Source organism: Aythya marila, assembly GCF_965140915.1.
Source record: "Aythya marila genome assembly, chromosome: 7".
Taxonomy (NCBI): Eukaryota; Metazoa; Chordata; class Aves; order Anseriformes; family Anatidae; genus Aythya; species Aythya marila.
Window position 1 is genome coordinate 20,655,533 of NC_139048.1, and position 15,671 is coordinate 20,671,203.

Sequence of the window (15,671 nt, forward strand, 5' to 3'; positions counted from 1 at the left end):
GAGGGGTATGAGCATACAAGGACTTTGCCCATTTAGGTAGAATATGAGAGAAGAGAAGTTGAAAAGGCAGTAGCATTAGATCTGTGTCCAGCCCAAGGGAATGGCTAGAGGAGAAGAGATCATAGACTGGTACCTTGTATCTGTGGGTATTTGAGAAGAAGCAGAAACCCATATCTTAAGGTAGTGCTAGTCGTCTCAGTTCCACCAGTGAACAAGTCAAAGGCTGTGGTTATCAGGTTCTTCAAGTGGAAGCTGGAGTTGGGATTGTCTTTTTCCTAGAGAAAAGGCTGGGTTATTTCTCTAGTTGAACTGAGAAAAGGGCCCTTTCTTGTGTCACCGTGGGCCCTGCTTTCCACCCAGAACTGTTGCATTTCTCTGATAAGGTGCGGCAGCCATGTAGGACATTTCAATGCTATCTCTGTGCAGTAAGCAAGACCCCAGAGCAGCCTTCTTTGAAACTGCACACTGTATGTTAGGTATATAGCCGTCTGCTTGCCCTTGCTGTGCCAACTGCTTTCCATTGCAACAGCTGCAAGACCAGCCTGCAAACGCCCCTGTGTTTTGGTGCAAGCAGTTGTAGGTCTTGGTGTCCAAGCAGCTGTGGGTAATGAACATGGAGGGTGCAGACCACCAGCTGTAAGCTGCAGCACAGGCAACATCAGGGGTGTTGTCAGTGCCTTTCCACTTGCACAGACAGTTGCTTGTGTTCAGCCCTCACAAGGGGATATCCCAATATTTGTATTAGTTAGGAAAGGAAAGGGTGTTTGGGGATGAGCTGGGACTGTATGCTCTCTCCTTACCTCCTGCATTTTGCTGAGAAAGCAGTCAATGAAATCCTGAGGAGAGCTGGGATCCAGGTAGGCTTGGTGTGTCTTCACTTCCTCTGCTACAAAGGCTTTTACAGCATCAACTTCTTTGAATATTCTGTTGTGTGGGCCAGGGAAGTAATCCAGGATCTCTGGGAACATCTGGTATAGCTGGAAGGAAAGAAAGAGGAGGTCTTAGTAGGAATCCCAGAGGTGGAGAAAAAGAGTGGTTAGGACTAGGGAGAAGCTGCACTTAGTTGGCAAAACCAGCTGCATTTGCAAGGGTGTTTCTTGCTCTTGAGCAGCAGAACATTGATGGGTCCTGGTTTGAAGGTTGAAGTGAGACTTCATTGGGAGGGAAGCCTCCTGCTCCCCTGGGAGAATGTCACCACTGTGAAATAGTTGCTGAAGGTACCTGTCCCCAGCGGGAGCTGAGCATCTCAAAGATGTTGTTCATGTTGTTCATCAGAGACAGGAACTTCTTGTCTTTATAGTCATATCGTTTCCCAAAGATAACGGAGCATATGACATTGGAGACGGTGCAGCTCAGCATAAATGTTGGGTCGAAGGGCATTTCTGTGAGTTCAGAAAAGTTATAAGCCATTAAAAAAGAAATCACAAAAAAAGGCAAAACCTAAAAACCTACAGCTACTGTGGGTAACCTGACCTCTGGTGGTTAGTGGAAACTCACAGGTTAGTGGAAACTCACAGTGCCTTATTGACACAGAAGGGTTCTTCAAAAAGTACAGCACATAATCATGGAATTATTAACTGCTTTGTAACGAGGGGCAGCTGTTGCAAAGACCAAATGCATGGGAACATCAATTCACAGAATCACAAAATGGTTGACAGACGTCTGGAAATCATCTTGTCCAGCCCCTTCTAGAACCACTTGCCCAGGACCATGTCCAGACATCTTCTGAATACCTCTAAGGATGGAGACTCCACAGCTTATGCTTAAGGACGTGGGCTCCCTAAATGCAGTCTCTTTTTCTTTTCTTTTTTTTTTTTTTTAAATAAACTATATTAAAAATAGACTATACTCTCTGTTTTTCTGAGCTCTTCAAGCAAGTGCTCGGCTTCCTCTTGGATCCTCTCTTCAATGCTCCTTTTCCCCATCCCAAAGTTGCGCAGAGTGGTGAGAGTAAACCGACGGACATGTAGCCACCCCTCGTTGTTGCTGAAAATAATGCCTGCAGAGGAAGGAGAAAGAGCGAAGACCTGACTTTGGTGCGCTGGATGTAAGATAAATGGAGACTCATGATGACAGTGAATGCTAACCCTGTAAATAGCAATGACATAGCATCTCAGAGTACTGTGGTCTGGAGACAACCTCTGGAGGTCCCGTAGTCCAGCTGCCTGCTTTTCGCCTTCTCCAGCACATCCCCAACCTCCTTGCGAACAATTCATCCCTCACATCCACACAGAACTTCCTGTGCTGCAGCCTGAGGCTGCTGCTGCTTGCCTTTCCACTGTGCATCAGTGAGATAAATCGAGCCCCATTTCTTAGAAATCCTCTTTGGGTGGTGGAAGCCAGCAGTTGCAGGCTGCCCTGCCTGCCGTTCTCCAGGTGGGACCCCCCCCATGTCACTCATGTCCTTGTGCATGGCATGCCCCATGCATACCCTGCCACACTTGTCCTCAGCCCTTCCCTTAGCCTTAGGAGGAGCTCAGTCAGTGAACATACCTAATCCTTCGTTAGCCCGGTCTCCCAGTGGCATCCTTCCTCTGGCAGCAAACTCATCCCCACGATCAATCAAGGCTTCTTTTACCACGTCATGTCCACACAGCACCACCACTGGATCAGAGCCCAGGTGCACTGTGAAAACTGGCCCATACTCTTCGCTGAGCTGTCAAAATGCAAGAGAGAACACGGCCATGTAGAGAGGAGGAGTTGAAAAGTGACCACACTGCTGCATTGTTCTGCGGGCAGTGCAGCCTCACAGACCAACAGGGTTAAAATCTGGTCCTCTCATGGCAAATGTCAGTCAGCCATCAGATCCTAAGCAAGGGTGAGAGCGTGGGGGAGAGGGGACGACGACAGCTGAGATCCCCATGGCTTTTCTGCTCCTCCGGGGTTGGCAGTCATCAGGCTATAGCCACATGTTGTCCCCATGCACAGAGCACACACACTTCTCACCCCGAGAAGAAACCGAGGGGAAAAAGAGAGTCCTTACCTTCTCAAGGGTTTTGGCTAAGTCCTTTGGTTTCACCTGCAGCAGATTCCCTAGGATGGGAAGAGGAGCTGGTCCTGGAGGCATCTTCCCCTTTCCAGACCTGATTTTCCATCTTGCGAAGTTGAGCAGGCAAACAACACAAACCAGGAGAACAACAGTTGCTGCCCCCAGCAGCTCCATTTTCCAAGTGGAGGAGAGCTTGAGAGGCTCAGGAGGAATCAAGTCGGGCTGCCCAAGCCTGAGCTTATATACTGAAGTGCTCTGCTCTGTTGGGTCAACATCACGTTTTTGATCACGTGGCTGAGTTATCCAATGTTACTAGTCAATCATTTGAGACTGCCGTGTTGCGAAACCAGGACTGAACTTCTCCAAAGTTAATTGGTCATTAACAACACACCTTGTCTCAAGCAACTGCAGAGGCCAACAGAGATTAAGTTAAAAATGTGCTTGTAAGACTTGATTTGTTTCACTTAAACTTCATTGTTACAGAGATAATAGTATGAGCTGGGCATTCCACTTGAGGTGCTCCAGAAATTTGCTGTTATGAGAGCACCTTCCGCGTACCTCGGTGCCGTGTGGGTTTCCCATTCTTCAGCATTGTTTGCGTTAGTTCTCAGTGGGGACAGCCATCCCTGCTTGTTCCTGAAGGCTTCCTGGTGCTAGCAGGGGAGGTCACACTGCAGGCAGTGTGCTGAACACACGGATGTGTTGTCTTGTGAGCAAAGCAAGTGCCTCAGTTTCTCTCCCTAGGGGATGATATGGCCTCACAAGAGAGGAAGGTATAAAATATTCACCTAGCACAGGCAGAAAGGTCTCCGGCATGGTGATAGACACAATGGGCCTACTAGAAGAGAGACGTATGAAAAGGAACCTTGAGACTCTGACCTCTTCAAGCTTTTGTAAAGGAGAGAAAGAGGGAGATGAGGAGGTAGAGAAGAGAGTAATCAAGAACTTGAGAGGGCTTCTAGGGAATGGGTTCCCAGGCTGAGAAAGAGCTGAACTTGTGAGAGACTGAGTAAAGGTTAGTGCAAACTGAGAAATAGTTTGCAGTTGCAAAGACAAAAATGCCCACCCAACCTACTTCTAGAACATGGCATCATCAAAACAAGTTCTTCTTTTGTTAATGTTTGATGGGTGCACCCTCAGCAAGTCTGTGGCTGATGCCAGCTGAGTGGTGCAGTGGAAACTCTAGAGGGAAGGGATGCCATCCAGAGGGACACTGACATTGAGAGGTGGGCCCATGTAAATCTCGGGAAGTTCAACAAGGCCAAGTGCAAGGTCCTGCGCCTGGGCTGGGGCAATTACAAACACCAGAGTGGTGAACAGGATGAGAACAGCCCTTTGGAGAATGACTTGCAGGTACTGGTGTATGAAAATCTCGATGTGAGCTGGCAGTGTACACTTGCAGCACAGAAATCCAGTCATCTCCTGGGCTGTCTCAGGAAATGTGGCCAATAGGTCAAGGGAGGCAATTCTCCCTCTCTATTCCGCACTCATGACACCTCCCATGGAGTACTGTGTCCAGCCCTGGGGGCTCCAGCGCAAGGGAGACATGGACCTGTTGGAGTGGGACCAGAGGAGAGCCACAGGGATGATCAGAGGGCTGGAGCACCTCTCCTAGGAAGATTTGGGGTCATTTAACCTAAAGTAGAGAAGGTTCCAGGGACACCGTATAGTGACCTTCCAGTACTTAAAGGAGGTTCACAAGCGAGATGAAGAGAAACTCTTTACCAGGGTGTGCAGCAGTAGTACAAGAGGTAATGGTTTTAAATTAAAAGATTTAGAGTAGATCTAAGGAAGAAATTCCTCATGATGAAGGTGGTTGTATAGTGGAACAGGCTGCCCAGAAAATCTGTGACTCTTGCAAGCTGACAGATCTCATCCAACGAGGTTAGGGGATGGGTGACTTGGTGGGAATTAGCTGAGGGCCTGGGTGAACTGGATGCTTGGTCGGAGTGTGCTGGGTTTGTGGCGCAGCAGCACATTCATGTGAGTTTTGCCTTCACTCAGAGATGCTAGTGAAGGTCTCCACCCCCTGCAAAAATTTCAATAGCTTACCTATGAGTTTTGAAGTCATCCTTGCTCTCTAACATAGGTGCAATAATTTGCTTATCTTTCTCAAATATTTTTATATTTTTATCTTTACTTGTTTTTCTTTTTTAAACTCATTTCACTTCTTATAGACTGGTATCTGATTATTGCCAATAAGTTCAAGCTAGTTTGTGATCTTCTGACCTCATCTGCTGTATCAGCTTAGGCCTTGCCAGGGCAGTTCATGGAAGTTTATGTGTGTCTAAGGACATCTAGCCAGTGACAGTGGAGTTCACGGGAGTTCGCCCTGCTGCATGTGGCCTCTCTGCTGCTAGTTCATGACTCCGTCACCTTTTCTGTAAAGTTCTTCTGTTCCTGGGAGGAAGGGTTCATTTCTCAGTTCTGCCTCACAGTTTGTATATTTTAGGCAAAATATTCCCCAGCAGAAATATTTTCAAGGTTTCTCTCTCTCTCTCTCTCTCTCTTTTATTTTTATTTTTTAATCAAGATGAAATCAGTGTATTCCAAATATCCCCACCCCCGGCAGACACACTGAGGATTTACAAGGCAGGAAAACTCAGAAAATTAGTCACGCCGACCTTTCCCCGAGGGAAGCCATGGGCATTTTCATGTCATCCAAGTGACACTATTTTCTGGGTGCTTGCTTCTACTTGCAGAAGCCATGAGTATGCAGGGCTGGTTGTTCCTCTCCATCCACGTGAAAGTGCAGGGAAGCCAAGCTCAAAGCCCCTCCCTCCATCTTCTCCAGGAACTTTGTCTTAAATCCTTTGGAGGCAGGCATTTGGGATTTTCAAATAAAGGGCTAACAGTGTCATAGCTTTGCCTCTTCTTTCTAAAATAAATCTTAAGCTTGAGGAAAATAGCATAACTGTGCAGAATCTCTTGCAGGCTTGCTGTCTGCTCCTTTTCTTCTTGGACCTTGGTTCAGAAGGTGACACTGCCAGTGCCACCCCTGCCCACTATGCAGCCAGCACTCCTCTTCCACAGGATGCTCCGTGTGGATATCCCTGCTGTCTGCAGATGACTTTTGGCTTCTAGTGGCAGGGTGTCAACTGTGGTACACCTCTGTGCACAGCTGTTCTGCACAATGCTGCAGGCTGTAGCCTTGGCTCTCATCTTCCAAGAGGTTGGGTGGACAGTCTTTTATTTAGTGTGGAGGTGAGGAGATCATATCTGGGGTTTGGCATCTCAAGCTGAGGGGATGTGGCAGTGCTGTACACCCCTCCATCAACTGGCACTAGAGTCCCAAAGGTCCAAAGGCTCGCTTTTGGGGAGCCAAAACTGGGGAAGGGAACTTAACTGAAACTGTTCTCAGCACAGGTATTGCTGTGGTGAGTCTACAGCACTCCAGGTGTTTTTTCAAATAGAGTTTTCTTCAAGTACCTGTAAATATTTTTCCTATCAGCGTAAACAAACTATTGGCGAGTTAAAATTTAATGAAAACTGTCTCTTTAACTCCAAAGTACTTTATTTATTTGTTTTCATTATCCTAATTATCAGCAAGTAATCCAGTCAAGTACACCATTCAGGTGTTCACAGTGGCTGTGAGACTTGGGCAAATGTTTCTTGGCACACTTCTCTGTATGACATCAGTTTCTGCAGAGATCACAGGCTTATACAGCAGTCCACATTAGAAGGGACTTTGAAAGATTATCTGGACCAGCCTTTTGTGGAAAAGGGTGCTAGCTGAGGTTGAAGCTTCCCTCCCTGTTAAAGTCCAAATGTTTTCCCCAGTGCCTCTCCACCATGGCTGCCCAGTGCCCAGGAGGTGCTGGGGAGAGCACACGTAGTTCATGAGCACTGCTCAAAAGCAGGCAGCCTGTCAGGATCCATTCCCTCAATCCCAGCTGTGCAAAACTGCTGAGAAGGTCTTGTGCTTTGTGGAGCAGTACTTTTAGTCCGAGAGCAGAAGGGCTGACATGTTGCAAGGGAAAGACTGTATGTGCAAGGGTGTGAGATGCATTGCAGTTATGGGCAGGCAGTGGGTACTGGCAGGCAAAATGTTCCCTGGGATCACGGAGGTTCACCCTTATCTGTGTTTCTGGGCCATTTTAGGCTTCCCAAAGGAAACCAGTCAGCTTCTGAGGATCAATGTCCCACAGTGTGTATGGGCCTGTCACCCAACAGCCTGCCCTGGAACAGTCCTGCAGCTATCCCCACACAAGCTGCACTGCAAACAAGGCTGAAGTCCGGAGTTGGGAGTATTCAAGGGCATCGCCTCTTTTTGCTTGTGCAAAGCTCCCTGAGCTTCCTAGTTTTCCAGAGGTTTCATGTGGAGCATTGTTCTGTGCTTACATGTCAGCACCCTGTGTCTAGCATTTGAAGCAGTGGCACCTTTAAAAGAGAAAAAGAGCATCGACACTTGGCTTTTTGCACTTGTGTGGTGTAATAAGTAATCAAAGCAGCAGTAGGGTCCATGGGGAAAAGAAGGTACATCTCCTGGATTCTTCTGGTGATGGGAAGAACTCAGGGTCAGAAAAGGAGTTTGAAGGCTCTTCCGAGGCTCCAGAGTAAATTGCATGGATGAGCCACTCTCAGCTGTGTGATATGAACACAAACACATCTCTTGACATAAGCTCAGCTCCTACCTGTTGGTTTGCTGGAAGGGATGCAAACAGCCTGTGACCAATTCAGAGCCAGGTGAGAGCAATAGAAGGTGTTAAACTGCTGGGCTGGGTCCACCTGGACACGCCAGGAATTGGTGGTCCCAGCTGGCTCCACAACTTAAAAGGCCAGAGTAGGAGCAGGTGCTTCATGGTCCTCAGCAGGAGAGCAGGATGGGTGTTGTAGGGCAGGCTAGGCCTGTGTGTGGAGCTCTGTTCTTCTGGGGGTTGCTTGGTCCCTTTGCTTTGGTTGTGGGGGCTCAGGGTAGCTTTCTTGATGAACCTGGCCTGCTGGCTTGTGGTCCAGATAGCTTGCAGCTCACCTTACCCGTGGGCTGGGGAGGGAATGTTTCCTTTGTGCTGACCGCTTGGGGTAAGTGAGGGCGATGTCAAGGGGCCTTCTGGCTGCTGCTGTCTTTACACAGTGCAGAGGTATGGCTGGAATGAGAAGAAAAGGGCTGGCTCTGATGTGAAGTGCTAACAGCTTCAGTGCTTTGTGTGTGACTTGGGAGCTGATTATAAGACCCAGCCCTCATGGGCAAGGTTTAGGTGGCCCTGGCTGCTGGGTTCCCTTGTGTCCCTCTGCTGGTTGGGACCCTGTTTCCTACAGAAAGTTGGGGTTGTTGCAGGTCCCTGTTTTTGGTGTGGCATGCTGAAGCCCCTGCTGCTGTCTGCTTTTCCTCTAGACACTGAGGGGAAGGCACATGCCCTGCACAATGACTCTGGCTGTGGGCTCTGGGTTTCAGGGGCTCCAGACGGCTCCAGGAAAGTGTCAGTCTCCTACACCAGCTGCTATGTCTTTGAATGGGTGAGTGACCCCAGGGACCCTGCTGGGGCTGTGCTTACTGCTGCTCTGGCTGCCCTGACTGGTGTGGTTCTCCCCCAGGATGGCAACTACCTCATGATTGTGGGGCTTGAAGGCACAGATGCAACCGGGCAGAGGGTTCTTCAGGAAGAGAAGCTGCTCAGGTGCCCTGTGGACCTTCCTGGTAAGACTCTGACAGCTCCTTAGGAAACCCTGCCTGTGCCTAGTGGCTGCTCCAAGTCAGCCTGGGATTGGGAAGGGGAGCTCATGGCTGCCCAGGAGACTCCCTGGGGAAGGATGTGGATGCAGGAGCCCAGCTTGCTGGGCACTTGTGCCTCAGCCAGCTCTGGGCCGTGTGTTTGACTCTCACCTGAGTCCATGAAACTTCCCTTGATTTATATGCAGAGTCATCAGGACAACTTACACCACTGTCCTCTCTGTTTTTGTCACACACACACATACCCCTACTGTTCCTGTGCTTTCTGAAAACTTATGCTACCTCTTGCAGCCCTGGATGCCCCAAGCAGCAGCGTCTGCTCTGCTGTCCGCAGCCAGGACCGGCTGCCCTGTGCCTCCTCCCCTGTCAGCCAGGGAGGCTGTGAAGCACGGGGCTGTTGTTACAACCCCAGGGACAGGGTGAAGACTTGCTACTATGGCAACACAGGTAAGTGTAGGCCCCTGTTCTCCCCTCCTGGAGGAGCTGCTGGCTGGGAAGCTTCCTTTCCTTGGCAGAGCAGGGTTGGTGCATAGCAGGCCCACAGGTGGCTTAGGGTTGTGGTTTTGGCTGTCAAGGATACTGCCTCATGGAAGTGTCCAGTCACTTTGATTATTGCAACAGAGCTGGCTTTAGGGCCAGGATCAGTGTTACTGTGGGGCACAAGTCTATAGAGCTGGCTGCAGTTGCACGTTGTTGTGCTCAGTGTGTGCTCTGGGGCTTAGAGGCAGGAGGACCTGCAGGACTTGCTGCTCTTGTCTCTGCTGTGATGCGTAGGGCTGTTTGTCCCTGAACTCAAAGCTGACTGTTTTCCTCCAGTGACAGCTCACTGCACACCAGATGGCCGGTTCTCCATTGCTGTCTCTCGGGATGTGACCCTGCCACCTGTTATCCTGGACTCTGTGCGTCTGGCCAGTGGGCCAAGTGCTGGCTGCACCCCTGTAGTGAAGAACAGTGCCTTTGTTGTGTACCAGTTCCCACTTTCTGCCTGTGGCACTACTTTTCAGGTAGGAGCTGCAGCTGTCACCAGGCAGGACTGCGAGCTCCACATAGACCTGGAGAAGCCTGATGTGGCTTTGGCTATTTAGTGGGCACCCTACAGGCTTCTGGAGGCCAAACACTGTTCTGCAGCCTGGCTTTACTGCAGCCACAGTGCCTGGTCTGTTGTTGCAGGTCACTGGAGACCACGCTGTGTATGAGAATGAGTTGGTGGCATCCAGGGATGTGAAGACTGGGAGCCTTGGCTCTGTCACTAGGGACAGCACTTTCAGGTAATACTCTGGAGCTGGGACTGCTGCTATGTGCAGCCTTCCTGGAGGCGTTCTTGCTTGTTGCAAGTTCTGAGCTCACAACAGGGACACTGGTGTAGGGTAGGGACTGGCGTGTCCCTGATTCTCTAATCAGAGGAGTAAAGCTGTTGCTGATCAGTGATGCTACAGATTGCAATCTGAACTCCAGGGAACTTCTAGTAGGTAAAAGGAAGTGTTGGAGGGGAGACTGGGACTATAACTAACTTAAGGAGATCATTAGGTTTCAGCCTTGGAGAAAGGTAGATACTCAGCATCAGAGTGAACTTGCTTGACTTGGGGTGTTCCTGTTCTACCAGGCTACATGTCCGCTGTAGTTACTTGATCACTGGGAGCTTCATCCCCCTGAGTGTTCAGGTCTTCACACTGCCACCACTCCCTGCCGTGTCCCAGCCGGGTCCTCTGTCCTTGGAGCTGCGTGTTGCTTCAGGTATGAGGTCCATGCTACTTGCTCTAGCTTCTTGGGGTGGGCGGAGGCGGCGTTAGCCCAGTGGCAAGAGGTGCTCACATAACCCTGTCCTACCTGGGCAGGAGCCTTCAGGGTCACAGGTTCGAGGCCTGCCTGGGGGGCTGACATTGCTGTCCCTGTTTTCCCGCTAGACCTTCTCTTCACAAACAGAGAAGGACTGGTGGTAGATGGGTGGGTCGGAAGCTGTCTTGGGCAGAGTGACCACGAAATGGTGGAGCTCTCCCTTCTTGGTGAGGCCAGGAAGGGGACCAGTAAAACCACTATTGGACTTCTGGAGGGCTGACTTTGGCAACCAGTGTCCTGAGCAGCTCAGAGTCCCTTGGGAGGCGGTTCTGAAGGGCAGAGGAGCCCAGGAAGGCTGGGAGCTCTTCAAGAAGGAAATCTTAATGGAGCAGGAGCGGTCTGTCCCCATGTGCCCAAAGATGAGCTGGTGTGGAAGAAGACTGGCCTGGCTCAACAGAGTTGCAGCTTGAGTTTAGGAGGAAAAAGAGGGTTTATAATCTTTGGGGGAAAAAAGGGCGAGCCACTGAGGAGGACTGTAAGGATGTTATGAGGCTGTGCAGGGACAAAATTAGAAAGGCCAAAGCTCATCTGGAGCTCGATGTGGCTACTGCTGTTAAAGACAACAAAAAATCTTTTTACAAATACATCAATGCAAAACGGAGGACTAAGGAGAATCTGCATCCTTTACTGGATGCGGGGGGAAACCTTCTTACAAAAGATGAGAAGGCGGAGGTGCTTAATGCCTTCTTAGCTTCAGTCTTTAGTGGCAATACCGGTTGTTCTCTGGATACCCAGTACCCTGAGCTGGCGGAAGGGGATGGGGAGCAGAATGTGGCCCTCACTATCCATGAAGAAATGGTTGGCGACCTGCTATGGCACTTAGATGTGCGCAAGCTGATGGAGCTGGATGGGATTCATCCGAAGGGCACTGAGAGAACTGGTGGAGGAGCTGGCCAAGCCGCTTTCCATCATTTATCAGCAGTCCTGGCTATCTGGGGAGGTCCCAGTTGACTGGTGGCTAGCAAATGTGATGCCCATCTACAATAAGGGCCGGAGGGCAGACCCGGGGAACTATAGGCCTGTCAGTTTGACCTCAGTGCCAGGGAAGCTCATGGAGCAGATTATCTTGAGAGTCATCACGTGGCACTTGCAGGGCAAGCAGGGGATCAGGTCCAGTCAGCATGGGTTTACGAAAGGCAGGTCCTGCTTGACAAACCAGATCTCCTTCTATGACAAAGTGATGCACTTGGTGGATGAGGGAAAGGCTGTGGATGTGGTCTACCTTGACTTCAGCAAGGCTTTTGACACAGTTTCCCACAGCATTCTCCTCAAGAAACTGGCTGCTCTTGGCTTGGACTGGCGTACGCTTTGTTGGGTTAGAAACTGGCTGGATAGCCGGGCCCAAAGAGCCATGGTGAATGGAGTCAAATCCAGTTGGAGGCCGGTCACTAGTGGTGTTCCCCAGGGCTCGGTGCTGGGGCCGGTCCTCTTTAATATCTTCATCGATGATCTGGACGAGGGCATCGAGTGCACCCTCAGTAAGTTCGCAGGTGACACCAAGCTAGGTGCGTGTGTCGATCTGCTTGAGGGTAGGAAGGCTCTGCAGGAGGATCTGGATAGGCTGGACCGATGGGCTGAGGTCAACTGCATGAAGTTCAACAAGGCTAAGTGCCGGGTCCTGCACCTGGGGTGCAATTACCCCAAGCAGAGCTACAGACTGGGAGATGAGTGGTTGGAAAGCTGCCAGGTGGAGAAGGACCTGGGAGTGATGGTTGATAGTCAGCTGAATATGAGCCAGCAGTGTGCTCAGGTGGCCAAGAAGGCCAATGGCATCCTGGCTTGTATAAGAAGCAGTGTGGCCAGCAGGGCTAGGGAAGTGATCATCCCCCCGTACTCGGCTCTGGTGAGGCCACACCTTGAGTACTGTGTTCAGTTTTGGGCCCCTCGCTACAAGAAGGACATGGAGGTGCTCGAGAGAGTCCAGAGAAGGGTGACAAAGCTGGTGAGGGGTCTGGAGAACAAGTCCTATGAGGAGCGGCTGAGGGAGCTGGGCTTGTTCAGCCTGGAGAAAGAGGAGGCTCAGGGGTGACCTTATAGCTATTTATAAGTACCATAAAGGAAGCTGTAGCGAGGTGGGTGTTGGTCTGTTCTCCCATGTGCCTGGTGACAGGACAAGGGGGAATGGGCTAAAGTTGCACCAGGGGGGTTTTAGCTTGGATGTGAGGAAGAACTTCTTTACCAAATGGGTTGTGAGGCGTTGGAACAGGCTGCCCAGGGAAGTGGTGGAGTCACCATCCCTGGAGGTCTTTAAAAGATGTTTAGGTGTAGAGCTTAGGGATGTGGTTTAGTGGGGACTGTTAGCGTTAGGTCAGAAGTTGGACTCATTGATCTTGAGGTCTCTTCCAACCTAGAAATTCTGTGATTCTGTGTACTGCTAAATCCCTCTAAAAAACTGTTGTCCTTGGTCAGAGCAGATCTCCCATGATCCACCATGTGGGGTAGGGGGAACATTGGAAGCTGACAGCTAAAGCTCCTGGTCTGGCTTCCTTAGGCTGCATGCCTAATGCTATCCGGCCTTCTCAGCGCAGAGCATGTCTTTGTTACGGAGCAGACAGCAGCAGGTGCAGATCTGTGGAAAGGACAGTGGGGCTCCCCTTTCTGTCACTGCTACCTGCTCTCGTGCAGAACACGGATGGTTTGTGTGGGTAGATAGCCTAGACAGTGTTGCCCACTCTGATGGAGGGGAATGTAAATGCAACCACATTGTCCCCCAGATGAGGTGGTTGTTCTACCTCTGCTAAAACTCGTGAGGTGCTAAGAGTAATAAGCAAGTGAGTTGGAAAGTTTGGGTGAAACTCCAAATGCTTTGTGCAATTTTTGTTTTGTTAGGTTCTACAACACTCTGGATTTTGTATTACTCTTTGCTCTATCAAGTCCATAAAGCACTTGCTGCACTCTTTAGCATTGAAGCTGCTCCCTTGGGTTAGTTGCCCTAATGCAGAACTATGCCAGGAACAAAGCACAGAAGATTTGAACCTTGTGGATTTTGAAGATCTGGCCATATCTCATTACTCCAAAGAAACAGCACGGAAAAAAATGCATTGTTACAAGTAGAATTTTGCATCAAAAGAGCAAACTGAGGTCAATTTCTTTAAGGTAAAAACCATTCCCTCTCTCAAGAGGGTGGACCTGAGATGTCCTGAATTTTTAAAGGAAATGAGAGAGTAAAGCTAAGTCTCTGATTTTACCTCCAATTTTCCCTGGTGAAAATGCAGTCTACTTGAAATAAGCCACCAAAGAGCTGACAGGAGTGTCTTCTGAGGAGATTCCATTGTCCTCTAAGTAATCCTTCCTGTTAAACTTAATAAGGTTTGTCAGACTGCGTGTGGTTGAATTTACTAAGCTGACCATTACAACTGTATCGTGCATGTGAAATCAACCGATCCATAGTAAGCCCAAGGCTGTAGAGTAAAATAGGGTTCAATATTACACAGTTTAAGTGACTCGTAGGGCTGCTGCCTGGCTGTGTGTGTTTCACTGATGGTTTGTAGCAGGTAAGGTTTCTGCCTTCTCTGCAACTCCTAACATTTGCTACCTGTTCTGCAGGCTGGGATTTGAAATGTGCCACGAGTCGGGGTCTGACTCGTTTCCCAGCTAACAGCATGGCCCGCTCTGTGTCTGAATAAAACAAAGCAAACCTTGTGTTCATTTGTTGCCTCTCCAGCTGCCTGTGGGGGCTTCATCACCAAGCTCAACGGGACCATTACTAGCCCTGGATGGCCCAAGGAATATCCTACTAACAAAAACTGCATCTGGCAGGTGGTAGCTCCAGCTCAATACCGGATCTCTCTGCAGTTTGAAGTGTTTGATCTGGAAGGCAATGATGTACGTAACCAACTCCTGCATCTCAGAAGTGTGACTATTGGCTAACTTGGAACTGGGTAAATCCTTCGGGTACAAGCCAGAGGAGCCTGACTTGCTGGTGGAGCTTCTGGTTGTTTCCTGACCCTTGCTATAAGAAGCCAGTAATGCTGATTGTTCTCCTTGAAGTCTGAATCTTCTTTCTCCAGGGAGTGGAGAATTAAAGTTGTTCTGTTATAAATGGACTTCTTTCCTCAGCCAGTTTTGCAAAATAGTGGGTGTTCTCCATCCTTAATAGGTGTCCCATCCCTCCCTTCCCTCGGGCTGCCTTTGTAAGAAAATAGAAATGAATAAAGAGGTAGTTCTTCAAGGGTAAAGCAAATAACCATGAAAAGAGCCTATTCTCTGCCCTGCCAAGGACAGGATGGATTCTGAACAAAACATTCAGGTTTCACTTCCTCCACTGGAAATGGCTCTTCCTTAATTTGGGAAGCTGCTGAAGTTCATTCGATACCACTAGGCTCTTGAATAAGGTGGGAATAATAATTTTACCTAAATTAAATGGAAAGCCTACTATTCTAATAAACACAGCCTTGCTGGAAGACTAGGGCAAGAAGGGAATGGGGTAAGAACACTGACAAAAGAGAATTGAGGGAAATCAGGAGTGTGTATGTGTATATGGATATTTTCTTTCCCTGTCAGTCAAGCCCCTGTCCCCTCTCTCTGAAATGCTCTATTCTGAGTCCAATGCCTCTTCTTGGCAGGTGTGTGCTTCTTGTCCCTCCTCAATGGAAGCAAAGGGGAACCTGGTCCTAGAAATTCTCTCTGTCTCCGGTGTCATTAAGAATAGTGCTTTCTTTTTCAGCTTCAGATAGCAGCTCATACCTTAGATTATCTTCTCTATCTGTTTGCTTGTGCTCTTGAACAGAGCAGCCTGAAGACGGAGGCTCATCAGAGCCTTTACAAACTTGAAAATACAGAGATTGACCAGCAGACTTTTGCCTAGGCTAGTGAATTTGTGTGATTCTTTTCCTGGTCCCTATTTGAAAAGAAAGAGGTGTTGCTGTAGGTTTCTTTTAGATAAGGAGTCGTTAATAATTCAAAACCTGCATTATGTAATGCACTTCTGTGATACATCTTATGGAATGAAAAACAGTTGAAGAAAACTCTGTATGGGCTAATAAGGTGGTGACTGGACTAATCCAGCAATAGGGGTTGGAGGTTTGTGTTTGTATTCTCCAGTCTGGATATGGGGTTCACAGCTGGTGACGGTGGTAGTCTGCCTCTCACTGGCAACTCAGTATTTATTGGTTTGATCTTGCCCAGACAAGGACGAATGCTCCAAAGACAATGGTGGTTGCCAGCATGAATGTA

The 15,671-nt window shown here is 49.1% G+C and overlaps 2 protein-coding genes across 3 annotated transcripts in view; one reads left to right on the plus strand and one right to left on the minus strand.

Annotated features, from left to right (window-relative positions):
- LOC309880174 (cytochrome P450 2C9-like) overlaps positions 1-3,200 on the minus strand; it is a 41,679-nt gene extending 38,479 nt beyond the window's left edge. For both annotated transcript variants that reach the window (XR_014317905.1, XM_082764742.1), the window contains exons 1-6: positions 2,984-3,200; positions 2,494-2,656; positions 1,850-1,999; positions 1,222-1,382; positions 801-977; positions 134-275 (exon numbers count right to left, since the gene is read on the minus strand). Coding sequence is in view for 1 of the 2 variants with exons in the window: in XM_082764742.1 (XP_082620868.1) it covers positions 134-275; positions 801-977; positions 1,222-1,382; positions 1,850-1,999; positions 2,494-2,656; positions 2,984-3,163 (973 nt within the window). In the remaining variant the exon portion in view is untranslated. The remainder of the gene's footprint in view (positions 1-133; positions 276-800; positions 978-1,221; positions 1,383-1,849; positions 2,000-2,493; positions 2,657-2,983) is intronic.
- A 4,827-nt stretch (positions 3,201-8,027) lies between these two features.
- LOC309880132 (zona pellucida sperm-binding protein 4-like) lies at positions 8,028-15,303 on the plus strand (the record flags this gene model as incomplete). Its single annotated transcript, XM_082764661.1, has 9 exons — positions 8,028-8,446; positions 8,525-8,627; positions 8,952-9,107; positions 9,477-9,664; positions 9,831-9,928; positions 10,264-10,394; positions 10,565-10,663; positions 14,161-14,321; positions 15,226-15,303. Exons 1-9 carry the CDS (start codon positions 8,288-8,290, stop codon positions 15,301-15,303), a joined length of 1,173 nt encoding a protein of 390 aa, XP_082620787.1. The 5' UTR covers positions 8,028-8,287.
- Positions 15,304-15,671: the final 368 nt, after the last annotated feature.